This window comes from Leptonotus elevatus, chromosome 8 (assembly GCF_054856555.1).
Source record: "Leptonotus elevatus isolate MCC_2025b chromosome 8, RoL_Lele_1.0, whole genome shotgun sequence".
In the NCBI taxonomy this organism is placed as follows: domain Eukaryota; kingdom Metazoa; phylum Chordata; class Actinopteri; order Syngnathiformes; family Syngnathidae; genus Leptonotus; species Leptonotus elevatus.
The window spans coordinates 13,309,943-13,332,836 of record NC_141246.1 but is presented as its reverse complement, the minus strand read 5'-3'; the positions used below and the strand labels follow the sequence as shown (position 1 = coordinate 13,332,836).

Below are 22,894 nucleotides of genomic sequence, written 5' to 3'. Positions count from 1 at the left end.
ATATGGACAGTGAAAATGCAATCATGCATGCTATTAAAGGTGACCTAGTGTAGCCTGGCTGCTTATTTAAATAGTATGTGCGGCAAGTAAAGGACAAACAATTGTTTCTCAGTGCAAATCATAGCTGGGATATCAGAAATATGAAAACCCAGCCGTGATAAAAAAAAGAAAAGAAAAAGAGACAAATATGCAATAGAGATCAAATGGTACACTGAGCTCAAATGAAGGCAGCAAGTGTGTTTATGTGTGTGTAAACACCACACCTATGAGGTCAGTACCTAATCCCAGCAGAGGTGAGATTTTTATCATTCTATCTTCTGATCCCGCACGTCTTCACTGACCTCTTTGTTATCTCAGACAGCAGTTTGAGATGTGTCAGGGCCGCACCATTCAAATCAGACCTCCTAAACAGCGTGGAGTAAGAAAATATCAAAACCTACATGCTGACTGCTCGCTTTAATAGGTATACCTGCAAAATATAATCCGATTTATTATATTATATTATATTATATTATATATATAATATTATATTTCTACATTTGGATTGATGCGGTCGATCATTATTTGTACGGCGCCTGAGTGCAGCGTTAATACGTTCGCGGCCTTATTTGATTTGCTTGAGAGGCAGAACATTTGATATCTTGAGCATGACTTAATGTTTATTTAGTATTTTCTGAATAGTTTTCAATCACTCACACAATTAAACATCTGGCTTGGAAAGTCTCTCCAATCCGATTCTCAATTTATCACAGATATGGAGAATGAGCCCGCACGCTCCGCTTTGGCTGACGTTTGGAACCAAAGTGGAAATATAGGGAGCGGCGGGTGGAAAACTGTGGGAAGGAATTAAAGAAAGAGTGGAAAATAAAAGAGGTTGAGTTGAAACCGGGGCAAATTAATTCAGAGTGGAGAGGAAGGAGCACAGAGTAAATTAGAGAGAGGCTCAATGATTTTTGTGCCAGGAGAACATTTGGTCAACTCTCTCCTTGTGGGTGACACACACAGGCATCTGTCCATCTCAAAGTCTGTATGTGTGTGTGTGGGGAGGGGGGGGGGGGGGGGGGGCGTGTGTGTGTGACTTTACATGTGGTCATTGGAGTTTAGAGATTACAGTCAGAGGTGAGCCAAACTGACAAGTGTTGACATCCAAACGACATGATTTATTTCTGATTCCAGCCTAATACCCTTTCCTAACACACACGCACACACATACCCAGTTTGCGTGCAGCTGATTGATATAAAAGCTGTCAGTCTCCTCATCTTGCTGTCAGACTTCTTCCGTCTCCATGTTGACACAATGACAGGACTTCATCCTTCCATAAACACTGACACAAACGCACATGTTTGCACCAACACACAGCCAGATGAATGGACCGATGTAAAAAAAAATATGTGCAGGAACTTTCACAACTCTTGTATTATCCCTTTTAGCAGGGATGGGGAACAGGCAGCCCGTGGATCACACTCTGAGTGACCCCTTGACTAATTGTACAATTATTCTACTACAGTGTGGATCGCCGAATGCTTGCAGCTTGGACAGACTCAATTTTTTGTTTTTTGTTTATCAGCGTATTTAATAGAATATTTGGGGTTTTCCCCAAAAATATTCATCATCATCATAATAATAATAATACATTTTAAATTACTGTAAATTAAACAGATTTTCGCTATTCACAGGTTGCCCCGCTACCTATCCCACACGAATTTCACTGTTCCACTATGTAGTTTTCAGTTGTAATTTCACATTTTCACCGCTAGATGGCAGACATAGTTTAGTTGTACTTGCCCTGGGTCAACTAGATCTCCCGGTGCCGTCATTTTGACGGCTTTCGCTCTCGCACTCACGTAATTGCCTAATATGGTTATTACTCGCTGTTTTGAGAAGCTAATAAAGCCCCACTCTTGCTTTTCTGAGGCAGACGGGTGCATTCATTTCGATTATCAGGCTTGTACTGCCAAAAAACGTCATGACTCCACTACATCTAGCAGCTTATTTTTTTACTATAAGCTTTTACTATACCTTGAACTGTGTCGCCACTTCCAGTGGAGCAGATAACTGCACCTTTTCTGGTCTTGTTCGGACTTGCTGTCTGAAACTGCACATCGATCCAGGGACCACTCAATGTGATTCGTCAGACTCTCTGTCAGCTTAGTCTCAGAATGTAGCTTGTAAAGTCTCCTCTGTAGTATAGTTTTTTTTTATTCACCATGGTAATCTCACTTGTATCCAAAGCCAAATGCCTCCGCGCTGAACGATAGTTGCTACGAAAGCCCGGTGGTGCCAACTACGGAAGCCCAGCGCCGCAATCTCGCCGGTCCCAGCGACGTAAAAGATTGAAATTAATAGAGCCATCAAACTGACGGTCACGGAGGTATCGTAGTAATGTCCTCGACATATTTATTTATTTTTAATACAATAAAATAGCAGCGCAGTAATGAAATTCATACAGAGAGAGGAAAAGTCAAAAGGCCAGGAACATCGTTGATCTATGTAAACAGAGTACTGTAACAACAAATCCAATTTTGAGAACCGTCAAAATGACCGCTCTGGTAGAGCTAGTTTTATACTGGCCTATGGTGTATATACCAAGGAGGAGGCGGGACTTCCGACTTTTCACACATCAGCTTTCCGTTTCTTGTTTGCGACAGTTTTGCCTTTGTGCCCCTCGGTTGCACGCTCCCGTAGACGGATGCGAGTGTGTAGTGTGTCTGTCTCAGTTGTCCGAAGCATTTCAGAGAATTGAGACGCCCTGCGCGCGGTTGGGGGGCACAGGGGTGGGGGTGCGAGTGTTGGAACGCGGCCATCAGTGCTGAAGTGTGAAACCCGGATGTCGGAAGTCGGTGGCATCTACCCCTTACCACAACATGAGTAGGCCCTTGGAATGACATGCAGGACAAAAATAGAACCTCAACAATATTAAACATTTGTGTGAGATGATTTTTGTGAAAAAATGCACACAGTTAGTCCTTGCACTTAATGTTGGTTCGCCGTTCAACGGTTTTATGCCATCTTTGAACTGTCATTTTTATGCATAGAGGCTTAGATACACCAATCCGACGTCGAGGGTCAGACAGCATTGGGCCGATGGCACGCGCCGTCTGATCAGTGTATAAATTTGTGTCGTAAAGTCGGATCGAGTTGGAAGACGTGGGGCGTTTTCAGCAAATTCGATATGTTGAATCGGCGTCGGGGCATTTGGTCACTGTGATTGGCTGTAAGCTAGCGAATCAGCGTATGGGGCAAGAAGAGGAACTGACGAACTGATGGAAAGCCTGGACCATTTTTTTCCCACTCATTTTGCGCATCGTCACCTTGCTGTACCGTTCGCATTTGAACGTACAATGTCTGTCTGGACAGAAGATCGGGAAGATGACCAAAGATCTCTTTGGTTCAAGAAAGACCGGCATTGTATGATATTACCATTAAATTTTGTGCGGTTTCTCCTTATCTTGCGCCTTTGCTGCCATAATCTTCGTACAATCACAAGAGCGAGGGTTGACAATGACAGCATTATACGATACTGTGTAAAAAGCCAAAGGGTTTCATTCACGTGGGAGGACGGCGGGGGTGGATGTATATATATATATATATATATATATATATATATATATATATATAAATATATATGTATATATATATATGTATATATGTATGTATATATATATGTATATGTATATATATATATGTATATGTATATATATATGTATATATATGTATATTTATATGTATATATAAATATATGTATATATATATGTATATATATATGTATATGTGTATATATATATATATATGTATATATATATATATATATATATATTATATATTTATGTATATTTTTTAGGCATTTGACTTTCAATTATCACTGATGGTGTTGTGATTCACTCTCTAACTTGTAGTGTTTGTTCACACTCAGCAATGGTGTGAATGACAGTGAATGCTTGTCTTTCCCGGCACTGTCAGTTTGCTGTGACTGCCTGGTGGTAAGTCACTTGGCACAAGCACCATCTCCCCTCAATTCCAAACAGGGTAAGTGAAATTGAAAATGGACGGATGGATACTGAAATAATTAACACTCTGGTCTTGACGACATCTAAATGTCATAATAGCCTTGGGTGGATGGTGCCCTCACACTCTCAATTGTTACCACAACATTAGATTGGACTGCTCCACAGGTGTGCATAATGGCTGAGTATGGCTGACACAGAAAACTCACCCTTGTCACAGAAGCAAGAACCATTCAAAGCACACTTCTGCGTTACAGTATTTTGTACAGTTTCACTTTCATGCTTACTGCCTCAATGGAGAGGAAATGGTTTGGTCAGAACCGACACTTTAATCAGCAACCCACTGCAACAATCTCGTCTGCGATGGGAGAAAGTGCGCCTTTCCAGCCTGTTAACCTCTGGCTTGAATTGATGTGCGCTGCTCCCCTCTGCTGTGCTGTTGGCGGACCACATCTCACCCCCCTGGAGGTAGCGGGTTTAGACCAATTTTACCGGGGGGGGGGATAGGCTGGTCGGCTGGGGCCAGGGGTTTTGTCAGATGCCCACAGAACACGCATACATTCCTTCACTCATATTTATTGATGGTATTCATGAAGTGTATTAATTGTCTTATTCTAATGCCACTCTAGTCGTCACAGTATGTACACTGCATCAAGTCAGCATGTGGTACAGATGACAATAGAACACAAACAATAATAAGGCAGGCATGTTTAGTGGCATGTGGAGGAGGCAGCACAGAGTTGGAAGAGAGAGAGGGGGGGGGGGGGTGTCTAACGTGCCCCACCCCAGGATCAACAATGCCAAATGGTTAGGATTCAGTACTGTTTATTTATTTATTTAGAGATTTCTGTCACATGCAAATTAGACCAGTGCCACTAACATTTGGGGTTTCATAATTGATCCCCAAACCACTTAAGGTCCCTATGGCAGTGCAAGCCAACTTTTGTAGAAAAATCTATAAATTAGCAGAACCATGTACACAAGCTAGCCTTCATCTTTGAGCCTACCTGAATCCTTTAGTTTAGAGTTGAAGTTTAACGTGCCAATGAGTCACATGTGAGTTTGGGCTCCAATGTTTTAATACAGGCAGACATTTAATTGCATAGGTTGGCACAATAGGACAGAGTTACATCAGCGGCCCCTTTTTCCGTGTGGTAAACTTGACGGTGTCACATAACCAGTGTTGCGAGAGTTTTGCATCAGATCTCCACAGATATGGAGCTTTTGTCCAACAGGTCCTTCAGCTGTTGGCGGTAACTGAAAACTCAAGTGGAAAGAGAGAAGCCCTTTTTGGTTATGGAATAACACTGCCATCTACTGGATTGATTAAGTAGTGCTAGACTACGTTCACACAAAAGTATTCAACTATGCATGTTTTTTGTGGGAGGAAACTAGTGCGCCTGGAGAAAACTCACATATAGAAGAACCGTTGAGGACACAAACAGAAAGATTTGAACCCAGATCTTGTGACTGTGAAGCAACGTGCTAACCACTATTGGACCAAAACCGCATATACTGTATGCCACTGGGTTTTCTTGAATCCTCAATATAGGCCCTCCCCACGTCTGGTGTCTCACAGCAAACACAAAAGGTGCCAGATTGCGCCAGCGGTGGCAACAAAGGAAAACAGCTTGAAAGGTGTAAATTAAACATAGCTGCAGACTCTCGCTCGTGTGAGCGAAAAAGGTCTGCAAGCCTCCACAGGCGGTGTGAATAATTAACAGGGCCGGTGAGCGAAGTCGGTACCAGGCTGGGTGTTTCGTTACCCCAGGTTCACTCATCATGGGTGTTCAGCATTAGATGACCCTGTCTGTCCTCATGGCTTGTGTGCAGCTGACTACTTTAGATGATTACACCATTTGATATCTGTGGAAGCCTCTTTCCGTGTGGTAACATTTCCTGACAGAAACTCTGTACATCCCCTATCACACGGAAACCATCAGTTGAATTCCTCTTTTTATCTTGCTTTAGATGAAGTGATCAACAAATGTTGCCATGATTTCTGCAAAGCGTTTTATTCAACATTAGTGTTTTGTTTACATTGATGTATTTACAACACATAATATGAATGTTTTTAAATCAAGGTAAAATAGTCCAAAATATAGGATGAAATGTCGGGAAGATACAAAAAGCTACAGAGAAAACACTGTGGAATTCACATGTTCATTTAAGGGGGGGGGGGACTAAAAACGATGTAACAAATGTTATACTACAGATATGAGAAGTAAAACAGGAGCTAGGTGGTGTATTACAACTTTAATACTGAAATAATAAAGAAATCTAACAATGCACCATCATAAATTTGCTTCTGTCCTTCCAGTCCCCGTTCATAGCTTGAGAAGCACCTGATGGCCCACGAACCTGACAGCTGAATGTATTACTGATGATGAAATGATCATTCAAGTATGTTTTCAGCAGGCCTAGGTCGGTGTCATTGCAGCTCACAGAAGAAAGGATGACAAGAAAGCTTTCACCAACATACAACAGGCTGTTGAACAGTTAAATAATTCACTGATGCACAGTCAATGTATTGCAGAATCTTCTCAAGAGAATTCAATGCAGGGATTTTGTCCACAAAAAATAAATGCATTGTTAGATAATTGCATTTTTATGGTTATTTGGAAAACCTTAACTTAAGCGTGCATCATTCATGTTGATTAGGCAGGCTGCAGGAAGGATTTGACTATGGTAATTTCTCGACAATAACACACGTTTTTTTGAAGAAAAAAAATCGATCGAAAAACAACGGTTGGGTCATGGACTCAAAGCCAGATCTTTCCGCCCACTTCTGTGTATGTAACGTCAAGCAAAGCTCAAGCAAAGATATGAAGAGCAGCGACAGCATTATGTGGCGGCCATGTTGAAAAAAAGGTAGATAAGAAAAATTCCTTACTCAAATGTCTGAACACGGAAATCCCAATCTATAAAATTAGAAATCATAGCGATTTTAGCTACATTCAAGTGTGTGTTATTCTTGAGAAATTACAGTAACTCATCCTTGGGTAGCTTGAAAGGTGCTATAGAAATTATTACTATTATTATTATCACATTACATTTGCTTATAACGATACATTAAGCATGCATAGTTTGTACATAAGTTGCTTAGAATGAATCCTTTTCACTGTGACATTACACCACTTCCAGGGTGTACATTTACTTCTGCATTCACCGACGGAAGAAGACTAATAAGAAATGAATTAAATTACGGTAATAACATCTTACTTTGATCAATCTCAGTAATATTAATAACCAATTTTAATCATATTAAACCATAATAGTCACCTCCTGATTACTGCCACACACTCACCCACAAATGAGCAACCAGACCAGTGATTCAACCTGGTCTAAAATAAGATACCTGATGGATGGATGGATGCATGGATGGATAGATAGATAGAGACAGACAGACAGACAGAGACAGATAGATACAGATAGATACAGACAGACACAGACAACCATTTTACATTAAAGCGACAGTGTGTAGGATTTACTGCCATCAAGTGGTGAACAAATAGAATGCAACGATTTTGAAGCATGCGTACTACGGTGCCTCAGAGACCACACTTTACAAGCCTACCACCAATTACTACCAATTATTACTTGGGGTGAGCGAGCGAGCAGCCTGGCTAGGAAGAGCGAGGAGCAAGAGTGTATAGTAAGAACTAGCTGGACGGGCTAACAAGAGCGGCTAACGGGAGAAGCTATTAAACGCGAACAAAAGCAAAGCAGACGGAGACCAGCGGCTGGAGCACAAATTATGGGACTCAGCGGCGACCACCAGCAGGCCCAAGTTGTGGAAGACAAGCGGCGATCAACCCATTGGGTCCAACAATAGCTGCAAGCACCACCAGAAGCTAACAATGTTTGCAAAGTTCTTCTCCTTTGGGTATCCGTAGCAGAAAGATGGCGGTGAAACATGTCAGCCTCCTGTAAGGTGAGATGCAACCTATGCAATTAGATTAACTAGTTCTACGACTATATATATATATATTAGAGCCGTCAAACGATTACATTTAAAAATGTAATCAGATTAATCACATCTTAGAATTTTGATTAATCACGATGAATTGCTTAATTAAAAAAATGCTTTTTTAATCAACATTTTTCCCCCGCCAAATTTGAAGAGCACTGGTTATGTGTTCATTTTTTTGACATTTAATGTTATGAGGACGTCTTCAACATTTTTTGATCCACTGCACACACTCATCCTCTTTTTTCTAATCAGTTAATTACTTGCATAATTTAAAATGGAAAAAAAATACCCCAATATTTTGACATGAACAAATATTATAAATGTGATACACAAACATTTATTAAATGCTTTACTTTAATGCATGTAATTATGTTTATTGCTAAAACACAACCTGAGCTACCTTAAACGTAGCCATCCGCTGTCACGCTAAAGGATAATATATATATATTAATGTATGTTGATATGATGGAACATATTCCTCCCCATATTTATGAAATTAATAGTTGGTTTTAAAAAGAATGCTTCATTACTTCACCACTAGATATCACCAAATCCTACACACTGTCACTTTAAATAGATAGAGAACTCCACTGATTTAGGAAATAAAACAGCTAAACAGCATGCAGCTAACCAGGCTAGTAATAAACCATTGTTTACACTTTAATTATTCGTTCAAAGTAATATTTAAAATATACATACATAAGTAAACATACACCCTAAAAGTAATCTAGCAGGAACTGACTTGCATCATTTGATCAGTCTATCGAACCTGACATATGGGGGCATTATCAGACTTAAATATAAGACAGATGATGAAAGCACAGGTGGGGACTAATTGAGAAGGTAACCATACATCAGTAAAGCTTGTCATACATAACATTGTGGATATCGAAGCGACTGTAGATCCATCTTCATGCTATCACACCACAAAATACAGTAAGTCCATTAAATAAATTAAAATAAGATAAGATAAAACTAATTTTAAAATAATAAATAGTTGTGCCCTCTAAGCTGAAGCAGCAAGTGAGCTTTGCAGTGGTCAATTAAATATTTAAAATATTTTAAAAGTTCATGTGTGGTTAGTGATGTCACTTCATCAGGGTCATTCCACTCTTGTGTTTCATCCCCAGTGTTCCAATTTGGTGATATGCCGCAGCAGTTGCTGTTAATAGACTTCAGATTCTCCTGAGTGGACACATTTTTACACATAGACACACACACGCACACACGCACACACACACACACACACACACACACACAAGGACTCAATACACATTATGTGTATCCTTTTTGAGCTTCACTTCGAGTGGCATTTGCCTCTTGATGCAGACCTAACAAGGGCCTTTCCTCCAAGCTTTTATAAAAACCTAAAACCGAGGGCTGCACCCTTCAGCAACTGCCTCCTCATCCCTCTTGGCCGTTTGAGAACATTAATTCACCTTCTTCTCATTCTTTAAGGAGCCATTGCCTTTGTGTTTTTCGTCGGACAAGCAGTGGCAGTGTCCATTGACCATGTGTCCCTCCTCCCTCGTCGCGCCGCCTACTTGGCTTTTGTCACCATACTTCGCCCTCAGTAACCGTCCCAAATGTCGCAAGGCAAAGACCAAGAAAACCAAGGTTGCCCCCACGACGAAAATCACATCCAGCAAGAAGTACTGGTAGAAGGATATGTCATACACAGCAGAGCGCAGGTGGACTGTGCCATTGTGACGGAGGGTGTAGTTGATCCAGTAGACGGCTCTTGCCACCGGGTGGTCTGGCTGGTCTTTGTGGATGGTAGAGAGAATGGCTGCCCGCTGTCGGTACCTGCAGAGAATTAAGCTTGTTTTAGGTCACGTAAATTAATGTGATGCCATATCATTATTAGCCACCGTTTAACAAACACAACTATGCGGTTTTCAATGGTAAAATATCAGTGAAATATGCTTGCGAATATTCTCATTCATGCAGGTCATTGTATTCTCCGGGCGTTGAATCAAAGACCTCTGTCGCCACAACAGAATTCTGTCTTTTGGGAACATTTTAAGGGAAAGTCAACCCCCCCAAAAATTCTTGACAACAATATGTTCTATGCAGCCCCACTAGTCTAAATACGGTATTCTGGGTAATATTGCGTTAGTGGAATATGAGTTAAGCAGTTTTTATCCATCTCAAGGGGCGACCATTTTGCCATTTGCTGTCGAATGGAAATGCCATCACAGTTACTCAGATCTCAGGTAACAACAACCAATTACAGCTTAGCTTCAGAAAACAGGTGAGCTGTGATTGGTTGTTGCCTAAGCCCTGAGCAAATGTGATGTCATCTAAAGGCGACAGCAAGTGGCAAAATGGCCGCCCCCTGAGATGGATAAAAATGGCTGGATTTTGATTCATAACTCATTCCACAAATGTAATATTAATCAGAATGTAATTTTTATACTTGTGAGGTCACATATAATTATTGTCAAGAAATGTTTAAAGTTGACTTCCCCTTTAAGATAAAAAAAAAATAGACATGCGTGTTTTGATAGTGAAATTGTTTCACACTAATGCAGAACGTCATAAATATACATGATATTCATAATAATATAAATATACTTGTAGAAATTACATCTTAATGAGCATATGAGAAGATGGAGAAGGATGCAATTCACACAGGAAAACTTTCTGTCAGCGATGCATGCAATTTACTTCCTGATTTTAGAACGACCATGAGAGAGCATCTTAAGTATCGGTTACATGTATCGGCAGCCTTCAATACATAAAAAAAAAAAGGCCAGTATCTGCCTGATAATGATACCTGGTATCACTACTCTGCAATCCAGCCAGCCCAGTTGCGATTAATTCAATGGCCTGATAACACCATGAAATATTTGAATGGCAATTTAAAGCAATTTTACTCTCCTACCTTTCCTTACAAGCTTAGAATATTATAAGCAGGAGAGTCACGACTGTCTGTTTTTTTGTTATGTTTGCTTTGTTAATAGAAAGACAGGATTATGAACAAATAACTTATAAAACATTAAATGCAGACTTACAACATACATTAATATCTGAAAATACAGATTTACCAATTATGGTACACATACAATTATAACACTAAATATGTTTAATAGTTGCTGAAGTTAGTGTGTTGTTGTTTTTTAATAAAATACATGTGCAGGAAAAAAAAAACGACAATGGATTTTTGGACAATGAATGCAAATTGAAATAAAATACTGCACAGTACAAAAGGCATCTCACCTTGCATCATTTATGACGGTGACCAGGGCATTGCAAAGGTCGTCTTCGCTCATGCTTTTCCAGTGCAGCATAATGCCCATACCTTTGGCGGTCACTCGGGTCATTGTGTCGTAGTGGTCTCCAAACAGGGGCACACCCACCACTGGCACGCCGTGGTACATGGCCTCAAAGATACTGTTCAGCCCACCATGACTCAAGAAAGCCCTTATGTTGGGGTGGCCTTAACAGTAAGAGACATTTTAAAAATGTGCAAAAAAAAAGCTGATAAAGTTGAGTACGTTTGACACAAGTGACTCAGCAAGGAAACCTGTGGTGATGTGAGATAACATTTCGGTAATACTAGATGCATGCACCTGGAAGGCACACGGTGTGGGTTTTGTCTTTTTCATTGGTAAAAATATTTGCTTCTCTTTGGCAAATAGGATGTGATTTTATTAGTTTTATGTGCAACGTTTTACAGCTAAAACTAAACAGAACTACTCATAGCAAATACAGTCATTGAATTCTGCACATTCCTCCTTTCTGAGACACTCACATAATACTCTAAGTAGGCAGGTGGAAGTGATGCTTTGTGAAATATGTTCTAAAAGCAGAGTAGAGCTGTCCTGTCATGCTCTAGTGAACTCACCTAATAGATCATTCTGAGGCATCCAATCAACAAGCTTGGTGTTGTTGCCAATGTTACTGGGCGGGACACCGGAAAATCTGTATAAGAAATAAATAAAGTAAAAGAAAAGAAAAGAAAAGGGTAACTATTAGCAAAATAAAACAAATACTTTACGTTCGGTTTGTGAATAAATGCAGTCACTGGCGTGTACTCTTGTGACAAATCTGTTACAAAGGTCACACACGCTGTTATAGATGAATGAATGAAATTCCATTCAGCCTTTTTATTCAAATTGAGGTATTTGTATGTATGGAGCATGTTCATCCTGTTTAGTCATTCGGGTTCATTCTAATCAGATTACAAAACTTCCTGTAAACCAGTACAGTAATACAGAATGCAAATACTGTAAAAACATGGACAGGAAGCTGGTGAGAATTTCCCAATGCAAAAGAGCATACTGAAATCAAATAAAACTTTAAATTGGTCTTTCGTGGATTTAATTTCGCATTCTAACACAAGCAGCAGCCAACCCATACACATTTCCTCAAAATCTTTTATCTCCCTCTCTGCAACAAAACACTAAGTCACTGTGCTGCCTATCAAGGCCTACATTCATGCGGCCCAATTATCAATGACATGATTCATTGGACTTGATCCCACTTCATCTCCTCTGTCCCCCTTTTCTCTTCCAGTTCTTTCAGTTTGGAATATTACATCCGGATCACGGAGCTTCATACCATCAGAATTACAGGCCAACAAACAACATTTTACACAAATGCTCAAATGCAGAAGAATTGAATTATATTGTCATCTGTTACCTGCCTCACTTTCTGGCTTGTCATGTGGGGAAAAAATCCACTCAAATCGAGAATCGAAATTTCCATGGCATGCGCTACTACCAGGGGAATAAAACATGACAAAGTGGTCTTCGGTAGAACCAACCATGCTTTCTATTGTGGTCTTTTTGGAAGCACCATGATAGTGAGCCATTGACTGGAAACAGAACTTTAGTCTTGAGCTTCTTCTTTCCCATTGGTTGTCCCTTAATACTATTTAAACATAAAATGCTTCGATGGAGTAATGTGGGTTTCTTGACCAGGCAAATTCGAAAGATTTATGTTTATAACACATCAACATGGTGGCACTGTGGCCAACTGGTTCGCGCATCCATCTCAAATGCGGGTTCCTGTGTGGAGTTTGCATGTTTGTCCTGTGCCTGTAATTTTCTCTGGGTATTATGGTGAACTGTAGACTCTACATTGTCTGTAGGTTTGAATGGATGTATGTAGGGTACGATTAGCTGGCGACTAGTTCACGGTGTAACCCGCGCCTCTCACCAAAATTCAGATGGGATCGGGCTCCTACACTCCTGCAAACCGAGTGAGGATAATTGGTACAGAGAATGAAAACATAGCAACAAGCTAACTTTTTTTTAATCTATATAAATGCATGTGTAATATTTATAAATTGAATAAGTAACATATTTAGTTTGTTTAACATAAAAGAAGGTTATGTTTGTTTGGTTATATGTATCAAGGTGACAATTTGTTTGACACCCTTGATGTAGGTCATTTCTTGTACAAGTGGTGCAAGTTTGTACAAGTAGACTTGAGACACTGAAAACTCTCACATACACACATGCGCAATTACACTCACACGCATGTTCAAGTATTTAACTAGCAAAATCAATGTTTGACGATGTCACACTATATATCATGCAGCTCCACAAAAAAAGATATATTCCAACATCAACAATCATCAATATAGGACAAAGCATAGAACATATACATGATGACAGATTGAACAGTTAATGTGCAAAAAAAGTGGATTAAAAACACATATTTTGTCTTGCCAGGCATACCACAATTCTCATGCCCCCATGTCATTAATGAGCTAACACTAATGTACATTTCCATTCCATTCTCGTCAAACTGGAAAATGAATGTATAGGTTATTCAACTCAATGCATATGGATAATGATACTTTTACTCAAAATTGGTGCTTAAATTTCAAAACAATGACTAATGACTACAGCACAGTAAACAAAGTAACCCAATTATGGATAAAAAATGGACCGATCCACTTTGTGGATCAATTTGACCCAACAATTCTGGGTTGTTTTATACAAAATGACCTAATGTTTTGACCCAAGTAAAGGATATAACCAGTATTTATGAGTTGTTTTACACTAAAAGACCAATTTATTGACTCAAAGTTGGGTCAAATTGACCAAAGTAGAGGAAGGGTCCATTTTTGACCCATAGTTGGGTTATTTTAGACCCAACTGTTTTTAGAGTGCATGGTTCATAACAGAATTGTTTCTAATATTTGTTTGTTTCTGGTTTGTGTCATTGTCTATGGGTCAATGTGATGGATGGGTAAATGATTACACGGAATTGAATTACAGCTCCACCTTTCTCTGCTCACTGACCAAGCACAAACATTTACCCAAAGTTCATGTTGAACCCTTTGTTACTGATTCATCTGCAGAACTAACACAGATGCCTGACTTATCACGTTCATTTTTGTGATTCATGGCGAAAGCAAAGAACTAAAACTAGTTTTATTCACAGAAACACCAGCTATGCAGAAAATATGTGAGAGTTTGTCCCGCCACGGTCAACATGAGCCATGTATTCATGATGAGTTTCAAGGATTGCGCATAAATATTAATAGATTAATTCACAACTCCCTCATATATATAAATATTGACAGCTTAATGTTTGATTTGTCATTTTTTTATGTTCACCATAATTTATTCAATACCTATGCCACTATTTCACTATTCTTTTATAATGGGATGTATTATAATGTAGTGACTGTTTTATTTACTGAATGACACGTTAAAAGAATTGTAAAATTTAGTGATATTTTAAGCAAATTGCTCAAGTCACAAAGCATGATGCTCCAATGAAATTATCTATGCAAGACACATCTCATGGGTAATTTCTAGTTCCTGATCATAAAACGGCCACAAGAGGGCAGCGGAGATGGGTATCGGCCTCTGTCGCAAGTACCAATAGTTTAAATAAGGTGTGATACCCTATACCCTTAGAAAAAAAATGAGCTTTATTGATCAGAAAATATTGTACTCATCATCCTTTTTCATGATGACAATACTTGTCAGAAGTGTAGCTTATTCACCGCAAGGGAAGCAATGATTAGAGGAGTGGCGCTACATTTGGTTTAGCCGTGCTAACTGGACAGTCACAGCTCGTAGGCAGCTGGAGTAGCGCAAGATAGCAGAACACCGAGCATTCCCATAGCTAACCAGTTGGCCATATGCTGCTGCACAGTTTTCATTCAAAGAAAGAAAGAATAGGAAGACAACAACAAAGTCAGCATGTATAGGACAAAGATTAGACTTAGAAAACACAAGAGGCTTCGGAATCCAGAGGTGTTAAAGAACTAAGCTTAGAAAATATCTGGACAGTTAAGTGCAAAATATTTCACTGTGATTGCTGTGGCAGATGAGTAAGGATAAATAGGTACTTTACCTCCAGATGACTTGCTGGGGTAGCCTGGCGAGTGCTCCTGCCAGTTTATGTGCAATGTCATGGGAAAGGAACTTCACCCCAGCGCCAAAGGACACCACAACAAAGCCGTTCTCTGCTGTATCATTAACCAATATCTCGAAGTCCTGTGGGAATATGTAAAAAGTTGGAAAGGATTACTAAATTGTCCAGTCAAGCCAGTTAAACACACAACGCTTCACTTCATGTTGTGCAATTTTATTTTATTTTTTTTTACTTAACGTGCACTGTTGTAATAGTTTCACTCGACTGATATTGGTCCAAATGGAAAAGCCAAACCATTCCCGCGAAACAAGTTTGCAGTTGCCATTTATTGCTTTATAGAGTGATTGTGTTAACACCAATAAAGATAACAGTGTCGATTCGAGTGAGGATTTATCTTGCACATATGATTTAACGAGGTCTGATGTCATAAAAGTAATTCAAAATGTTGTTAGCATGTTGACTTGCTGATATAGAGGGGCAATAAATCATAAAAATAAATCCCTTAACAAGCGTTTTTCAGGTATAAATTAAAACACAAATAATTAGTTTGTATGCTACTGTTTAAAGGGATGTTTGACTTATTTTGCCATTTTTAGCAATAAAAAGTTAATATTTTGCCTAGAATTATTTTGAAAACATCATTAATTTCATGCACAATACCTTTAAAAACACATATTATCACTTGCTGTCGACTGAAAATGACATCACAGCTGCTCAGAGCTCAAATAATGACCAATTACGGCTCACCTGTTTTCTGGGTTTAGTCATGTGACAAAATGAGCCATGATGGTCGTTACCCGAACTGAACACACGTGATGTCATTTTCAGTTGACAGTAAGTGGCAAAATGTGTTTTTAAAGGTATTAATTGTACATGAGAAATAATGAAGTTATCAAATTAATTATAGACAAAATATTAACATCTTACTGCTGAAAATGGCTAAATGAATCAAGTATCCCTTTAAAGAGCTAGTGTGCCATTCTCATCTTTACCATATCAGGTTAGGCCTACAATTTTTTTTAACCATTGAACTCACAAAAAGTCAATACTATAATAAAATAAAATATACAGAATGCAGTAAGAGACGTTAGACTTGTGTCACTTTTCATAAACTTGCTGACATTTAGCTATGAGCAAAGTGCTAAGACTGCAACTTTTGCTTTAATGTGGTTACAAAGTTGAAGTGATAAAATAACTAATTAAACAAATACATGCCACATTGAATACATCAGGAGGAGACACTTTAGCAAACAACAACAATGCTGCAGCAGCAAAATAGAAACTCACTAATACTGCTGCATCAAAAGCTATAGTGCACGGCAATCGGTTAAAATACTATTTATTGTTTATATTTGTCATTTTCAATCTAGCAATATGTTTACAGGATGGAGCGACACGGCTCACTGGATAAGGAAAGGTCAGAGAGGAGCCATTTTTGAGTGTTCTCCATCCAACAGACGGAGGTAAATGGTCCAGCTGGGGCAGCTACAACCGGCCCTGGCACGGAGCAACTGCAGCGGCACACTGTGCTCTGTGTCCCAGCCGTGCAGCCCGCCTGTGCCTACAAGGAAGCTACAGTGACCCCATAAAAAGTCTCAGTGTCCCCTGGCTTCTGCCAAGAACAATGGCCTCGTTCTCCCTGCGCTTACATTCTAACTCCCTCACACATTAGGGCACAATGCTGCCTGTTGGCTCGAGAAGCATTCCAAAACCTCCCCGCAGAAGATACCAACGAGTCATGACCCGCGCCGTCTTTGTCCAATCGATGGACTAACTCATTCCCCATCACCCAATGCTCTCTGTGAGGAAGTACAGTATCTACTACGTCCATTCAAGCTTGGGATAGACTGATTATCGGCCGTGCCGTGGCAGATCAATTTAAAACTGTTAACTATAGGGAACTATCCATTTTCAATACTTTTATACTTATAAACTTTATAAAAGATAATGCTGACTGGGAATGCTCTGCACAGGGCTCCAGACTGCCCCTAAAATTTTAGTCAACTTAACTGAACCTTTCATCTACTAGCGCCAGCGCTAACTTTGCAGATTTAAAAAAATATATATATAATTACTATTCTTGAATACTTTTTGTTGATGTCATAATTCTGCTCCACGTTTCAACCCATTTATCAGTAATTATTTTGCAAGTTAATTTAAATAAGAATCTAAATCTTAAATCTTCTACTGGTGCCCGCAAAATTTCAGGTTTGGTGTCACTGTGCTCCTAGTAAAAAAGAAAAGAAAAAAGAAAACAAGTTGGTCTGGGAGCCCTGCAGTGGACACTGCACCTTCTGTTTTTGTTTGAAATTAAAACTAAAATAAGTACAAATTTAACATTTCAGATACATGTATACAGTAGAAAACAATAGGGAGCTACGAGTATTTACATGTCTAAGTTTTTATTTAACTGTTTAAAACATGCCAATGACCCAGGGAGGTCCCTGAACTTTGTGTTAGAATTTTAAAACAAATATGTCAATTGACTAAGATTCAAAAACAAAAACAAATAAATACATAAATTAAAAAAACTCCCATCTTTAATTCAAACCTATATAGATTACCTATAGACTGCTGCAGCCAAGTAGAGGAATACCAAATAGGTAAGCAAATGTTATAATGTGTGTGTTTTTTTGTCACATAATTCCATGGTAAAACATCACTGATAATATTAGCTATTTTTATAATTAAAACGACAAATAAGTGGCTAAGTTTATGTCCTGTACAAAATGCGAGCTAGGGCACAGTGACCAGATTTTCCAAACCGGGATGCTACAATTTTGTCTCACCGAATTTAATCACCAGTCAATCTTCGTCAAGAGGATCGTGCGTGCGGAACACGGACATGCGCCAAATCTTTTTTTGGGGGCCAGGGGGTTATTACTTTCGCTAAACCCAAATGCTATCTTGGTTCAGTTCAAATGTTTTGCTTGGTCCCGGCAGCTTTTGGAAACTGGATGTACTGTTTACCTCGCGCCGGTCCTATATTGTAACATTGGAAAATGGAAATATTACACTAGATAAGCTCAGTATTAGGTTAGGAGGAATACATTTCCCATGATTCCTGCTTAACATCGGGACAAAGCAATGAGGTTGGGGAAATCCGCCTGGACGCTGTCCCATTCAAACTGCAACGTCTGGTCATTGTGGTTTAATTCTCAGTGTAAAAAGTATCGTCACAAGTGCCAACCTATCTAATGGAGCACTTGTGATTTGTTCTGTGTGCACTTTGCAGCACTCACCTTTGACAGTGGGTTTGCCGGTCTGGTGAGGATGCCTCCGATGTACACCACGTGCGGTAGGGTGGGCCTGGGGAACTCCAGAGCCAGGTCCGTGCACAGCATCCACATCTGACTGCCTTGCACCAGCTCAGTCATAGCCACTTGCGGCTTTATTCCATATTTCCTCATGATGCGGTCGTATTTGGGCATCACAATAAATTGGACTCCAAAGTTCTCCAAGAGGTAGACAGCTGTGTTGGTGATCCTTTGTAACAGTGACATGCGGTCGGTCAGCAATGAGTTGAAGACGGGTACGTACGAGAGCGGGACCGGGGCTCCCACCTCCGTAGGGTACCACAAACCCGTGCTGACCACGGCATATTTCAAGCCTAGAACATGCGCGAGTACAAACCCGCACATTTCATTGGGGTCCACCAGCAACAGGTCAAACTTGGCCTGCTTGAGGCGGGCCATGACTCCTGTATTGCCTACTATAGCATCACAATTCCGACTGTAGTGTTCAAGACTGTCAAAAAGCTCCAGAAATGTAAGGCGGCCTGAAAAGATGTTGCCAACTTTAGATTGCAGAAAACTCTCAGCTGTGCTGCTGTTGAAAATGCCCGGGTAGCGTTGTAGCTTATAGTGAGGGGAAGGGAGCACTTCACGACCCTCTGAGATGAGGAAATGGATCTCATGGCCATCCTGGTGCAGAGTGGTGGCCAAAGTCTTGAAGACGTACACATGTGATTCAAACAGGGGAGGCGGGACCACAATGATTTTAGCAGCCCTTGACACGCTGGGATGCCACGTAAGGAGGCCAAGGAGGAAGAGTAGAGATGAGGGCAGGAGCATGGCTAAAATGATAAAGATATTCATATTAAACACAGATCATCATTATCATACTTACATTACACATTTAATAATGGAGTGCATGCCTAGTGAAAATCACAGAAAACAAAGGAAACTAAAGTGAAATGACTGCTGTTTAGATACTGTACTTTGTGTTGCCCTTTGTGTAACAACTGCATCATTTTCATTGATGTTACTCATTCAAATATTCACCCTCTGCACAGCCATTACGTGGGTAGCGCCATCGTCATTCTCAACAAAAAAAAAAAAAGGAAACAGCTGCTCTGTTCACAAACACCAACACAAAGAACGATTCTCAAGTATATCACCTCATGACCTACGACATAATATGCATACATTCTTTATCCTGGCAAAATAAGTTTATACACAGGAGGAATCTGTCATCATAGATGACTATAAAGGTTCACAAATGTTTCTTGAACATAAATATGGCATATGGACTCACTGTTTTGCGTAAATGACAGCCAACAACATTTGTAACTGGGATCAAAAATATAGTTTGGGACTTTGATTACAATTTTCAGTTCTATAAATATTGATGAATGTCAAGGCAAACCGATAGAGTGTTTTTCATGCTTCATTTTTCCTGGCATTTTTGAGACACAGGGTAAATCCAATATTGATTTTGAACGGTATTCATTATTCAACAATAGGTAGTTGAGGTCAAAGTCTCTACGCGTGGCCAACATAACTTTCAAGAATCGTTCTATTCTATGGCAGATGTTATTTTTTAACATTAGCCTCACATTACCATACTTTATACGTGCATGTTTAAAGCTTCACAGACGCATGAGTTGTCTTTTGAATTCAGCAACTGTATAAAAAAAAAAAAAAAAGAGAGAAGAGAAGAGAAGAGCTTGGGGGCATACGACACTTGTTCAAGCTCAACCAGTTTTGGTTCCCATTGGAGTATATCCTAGAAAATGGAGCCTGGAGACAGTAGTAAACATGTATTGTCAAAAATATCGCAGCGCTTGTTGTTATGCTAACAATAACGTTCAATTTCAATTACATATTTGTGCTCTCATAACATTCAACAAACATGACCTTGATTGAATCAAAACAATAGCATCTGCAGCCATTATGATGTATTGTATATGCTGAGTGAACTTCATTGAGAGGCCTCAACTTGCAAGAGCAAGAGGACAAGTCATTCCAAAGGCTTGAACGGATGACTATGGCTCATACTCGATAACATGGCAGTTTCGGCATACCACAAGTGTAACTGATAAGAAAACCACAATGTTTGCTATTTGTTGTGTTAAAATATGTGGGTGTTAGCTCTTAAAGACATGACAAGTCAAATAAACTCAAATTATATGCAAGGCTAAAGTAGTTAAAAAAAAAAAATGTTAAGGTGGAGCTTGAAAGGGAAAACGACACTAGCCGTTCTTTTGCTGAGTCACATGCAAACCTGTTTGTAGAATCAACACGCAATAATCTCCAGCATTGTCACATCCTAACCCAATGACAGTTTACGTATAATCAGAAATAACTTCAGCCGTAAGTGCATTGGATGAATTTAGTTTCACTTTCCACATTCATTCATGACCATTAGCTACCATACTGTCTCTCAAGGCATCAGCATACATATGAACTGGTCCGACAAGCTGTCTTGCTCCATTAGTAAATGCCAACCACACCAACAAAACAGAAGTCAGCTGACAATGTCTACTGTGTGAGAGGCAGCACCGTGACATAACCAAAATGGTACACCTGCACCTGCGGAGACCAGGCAAGAACAAGCCTGGAATAATCCATGAGAGAATGCATCAGTATTTGCAGAATGGGAGAGACATTGTTAATCCATAAACAAATATGCATGATTGTTTCATCATCGATGTCGACACATGTATCTGCTTAACCATGGCTAGGAGTCAATGTGGACAGTTAAGTAACAATTCAAATACAATACAGTACTGAGCGGGTTGTATTATACATTACAAGCAGGTTCGTGTAATTCCATGCTTTGTAACATATCAGTAAACATTTTAATTATTGATACTGCATTCAATGCAAGTGGGTTTTAAGCAGTTTGGAAACTTTTTTGCTAAATCTGGCGACCTTCCAAAGGCTCTTGGGGACTTTTGTTTTTGTGAAAAGCAACTAGTGACAAATCTAGCAACATTTTCAGGTGTTCTGGAGATTCTGCACATAAGAGTCTTTAATTAAATTAGATATTATACCATTTAACAAAACAGTACAATATTGTTTTTTATAATGTATGTGATGGCCTATTTCAAAAGCAAAATAATACTAATACTAATAATAATAATAATAAATACAACAACAATTGACCAACACACCAACAGAAAAAAGTTAATTTGTAGTTCTAAACACATTATTTACGTTGTTACGTTTATTCCTCTCTCCTACAGTATCCATTACATTACATACAAATTAAGCAATGACGTCATTTAGTGACTTTTACCGACTGACGGCCAATAGCTTATATGATTACATTAGGAATTTTCTGCTTCAGAATAATGGTCAAATGAAAATGTTGAATGTAGTTAACAACATGTCAACCGGTATAAGTTTATCAGGAATATAATTGAAACTGGAAAAACACGACTATGCAAGCAAATTTGACTTCCCGGAAAATAAAATTAAAAAAAACACACACACTCAAACCATGAGTTTATATACACACAAAATAATATTTTAAAAAAGAAAAAGGAAAAGAAAAAGAAGCACTACTCTAGTGGGATCTCACACTTCATTTGTACCCTTGTACAGGAGTGGCAGTGAACGTTGCATGGTTACACCTGTACCTCAAGAGGGTTTTAACCGACGTGTTGTCCTTATTCAACGACCCAGGACACGATAAATAACGTTTCATTTGTAAAACAACAATGTCGTTTTACTGATGGCACATGAACGTTCGACCGGAAAAAAAGCCGAGGGGAAAAAGTTAAGTTGCTAGGCGAACCTGAGAACACGCGACACCTGCAATTAGCTACGCTGTTAGGGCCCTACCTTGTGACTTAAATGTTGTTCCGGAGTGGAGGAAGACGCCTCTTAGGGTTCTCTTCCCTTGAGGAAAAAGTTCAACTTGGGAGCCCAAAAGTGGTGGAAAAGTGATATCAGGAGTTCAACGCGTGTATGTTGACAAATGGTTGCCCGGGTTTGGACGAACCAACTGCTGCTACTCGGTCTGCTGCCGGAGGAAGGAAGGCGGGACTAGCAGCGACCCAGGGAGGGATGGAAAGACGGGGAGTGGCTGAACATGGCCTGCGGTGCTTGGTGCTTGAGGAAAGAGAACAATAATGAGGTGCGTGAGCCTCTTAGTTTGTGTTACAGGTGCCTCCGTTGGTGTTAGCATTTGGGATTAGCGCCCCGACGGGACTACTTACTGTACACCTGTTTTGAGCGTGATATAGCCCATAAAAATTGTTTTGCACTCTCACTGGCCACAACATTAGGTTCTAGGGCTGGGCGATTATGGAACAAATAATAATCATGATTTGTATTAATA

At 39.6% G+C, this 22,894-nt stretch overlaps 1 protein-coding gene across 1 annotated transcript; it reads right to left on the bottom strand.

Annotated features, from left to right (window-relative positions):
* Positions 1 to 5,995: 5,995 nt before the first annotated feature.
* Positions 5,996 to 22,605, bottom strand: ugt8 (UDP glycosyltransferase 8). Its single transcript, XM_086083591.1, has 6 exons — positions 22,396 to 22,605; positions 18,568 to 19,400; positions 15,305 to 15,447; positions 11,829 to 11,905; positions 11,201 to 11,420; positions 5,996 to 9,784 (listed from the first exon to the last, which is right to left on the bottom strand). The coding sequence occupies exons 2-6, from the start codon at positions 19,396 to 19,398 to the stop codon at positions 9,409 to 9,411; spliced, it is 1,647 nt and encodes a 548-aa protein (XP_085939717.1). The 5' UTR covers positions 19,399 to 19,400; positions 22,396 to 22,605; the 3' UTR covers positions 5,996 to 9,408.
* Between the last annotated feature and the right edge of the window lie 289 nt (positions 22,606 to 22,894).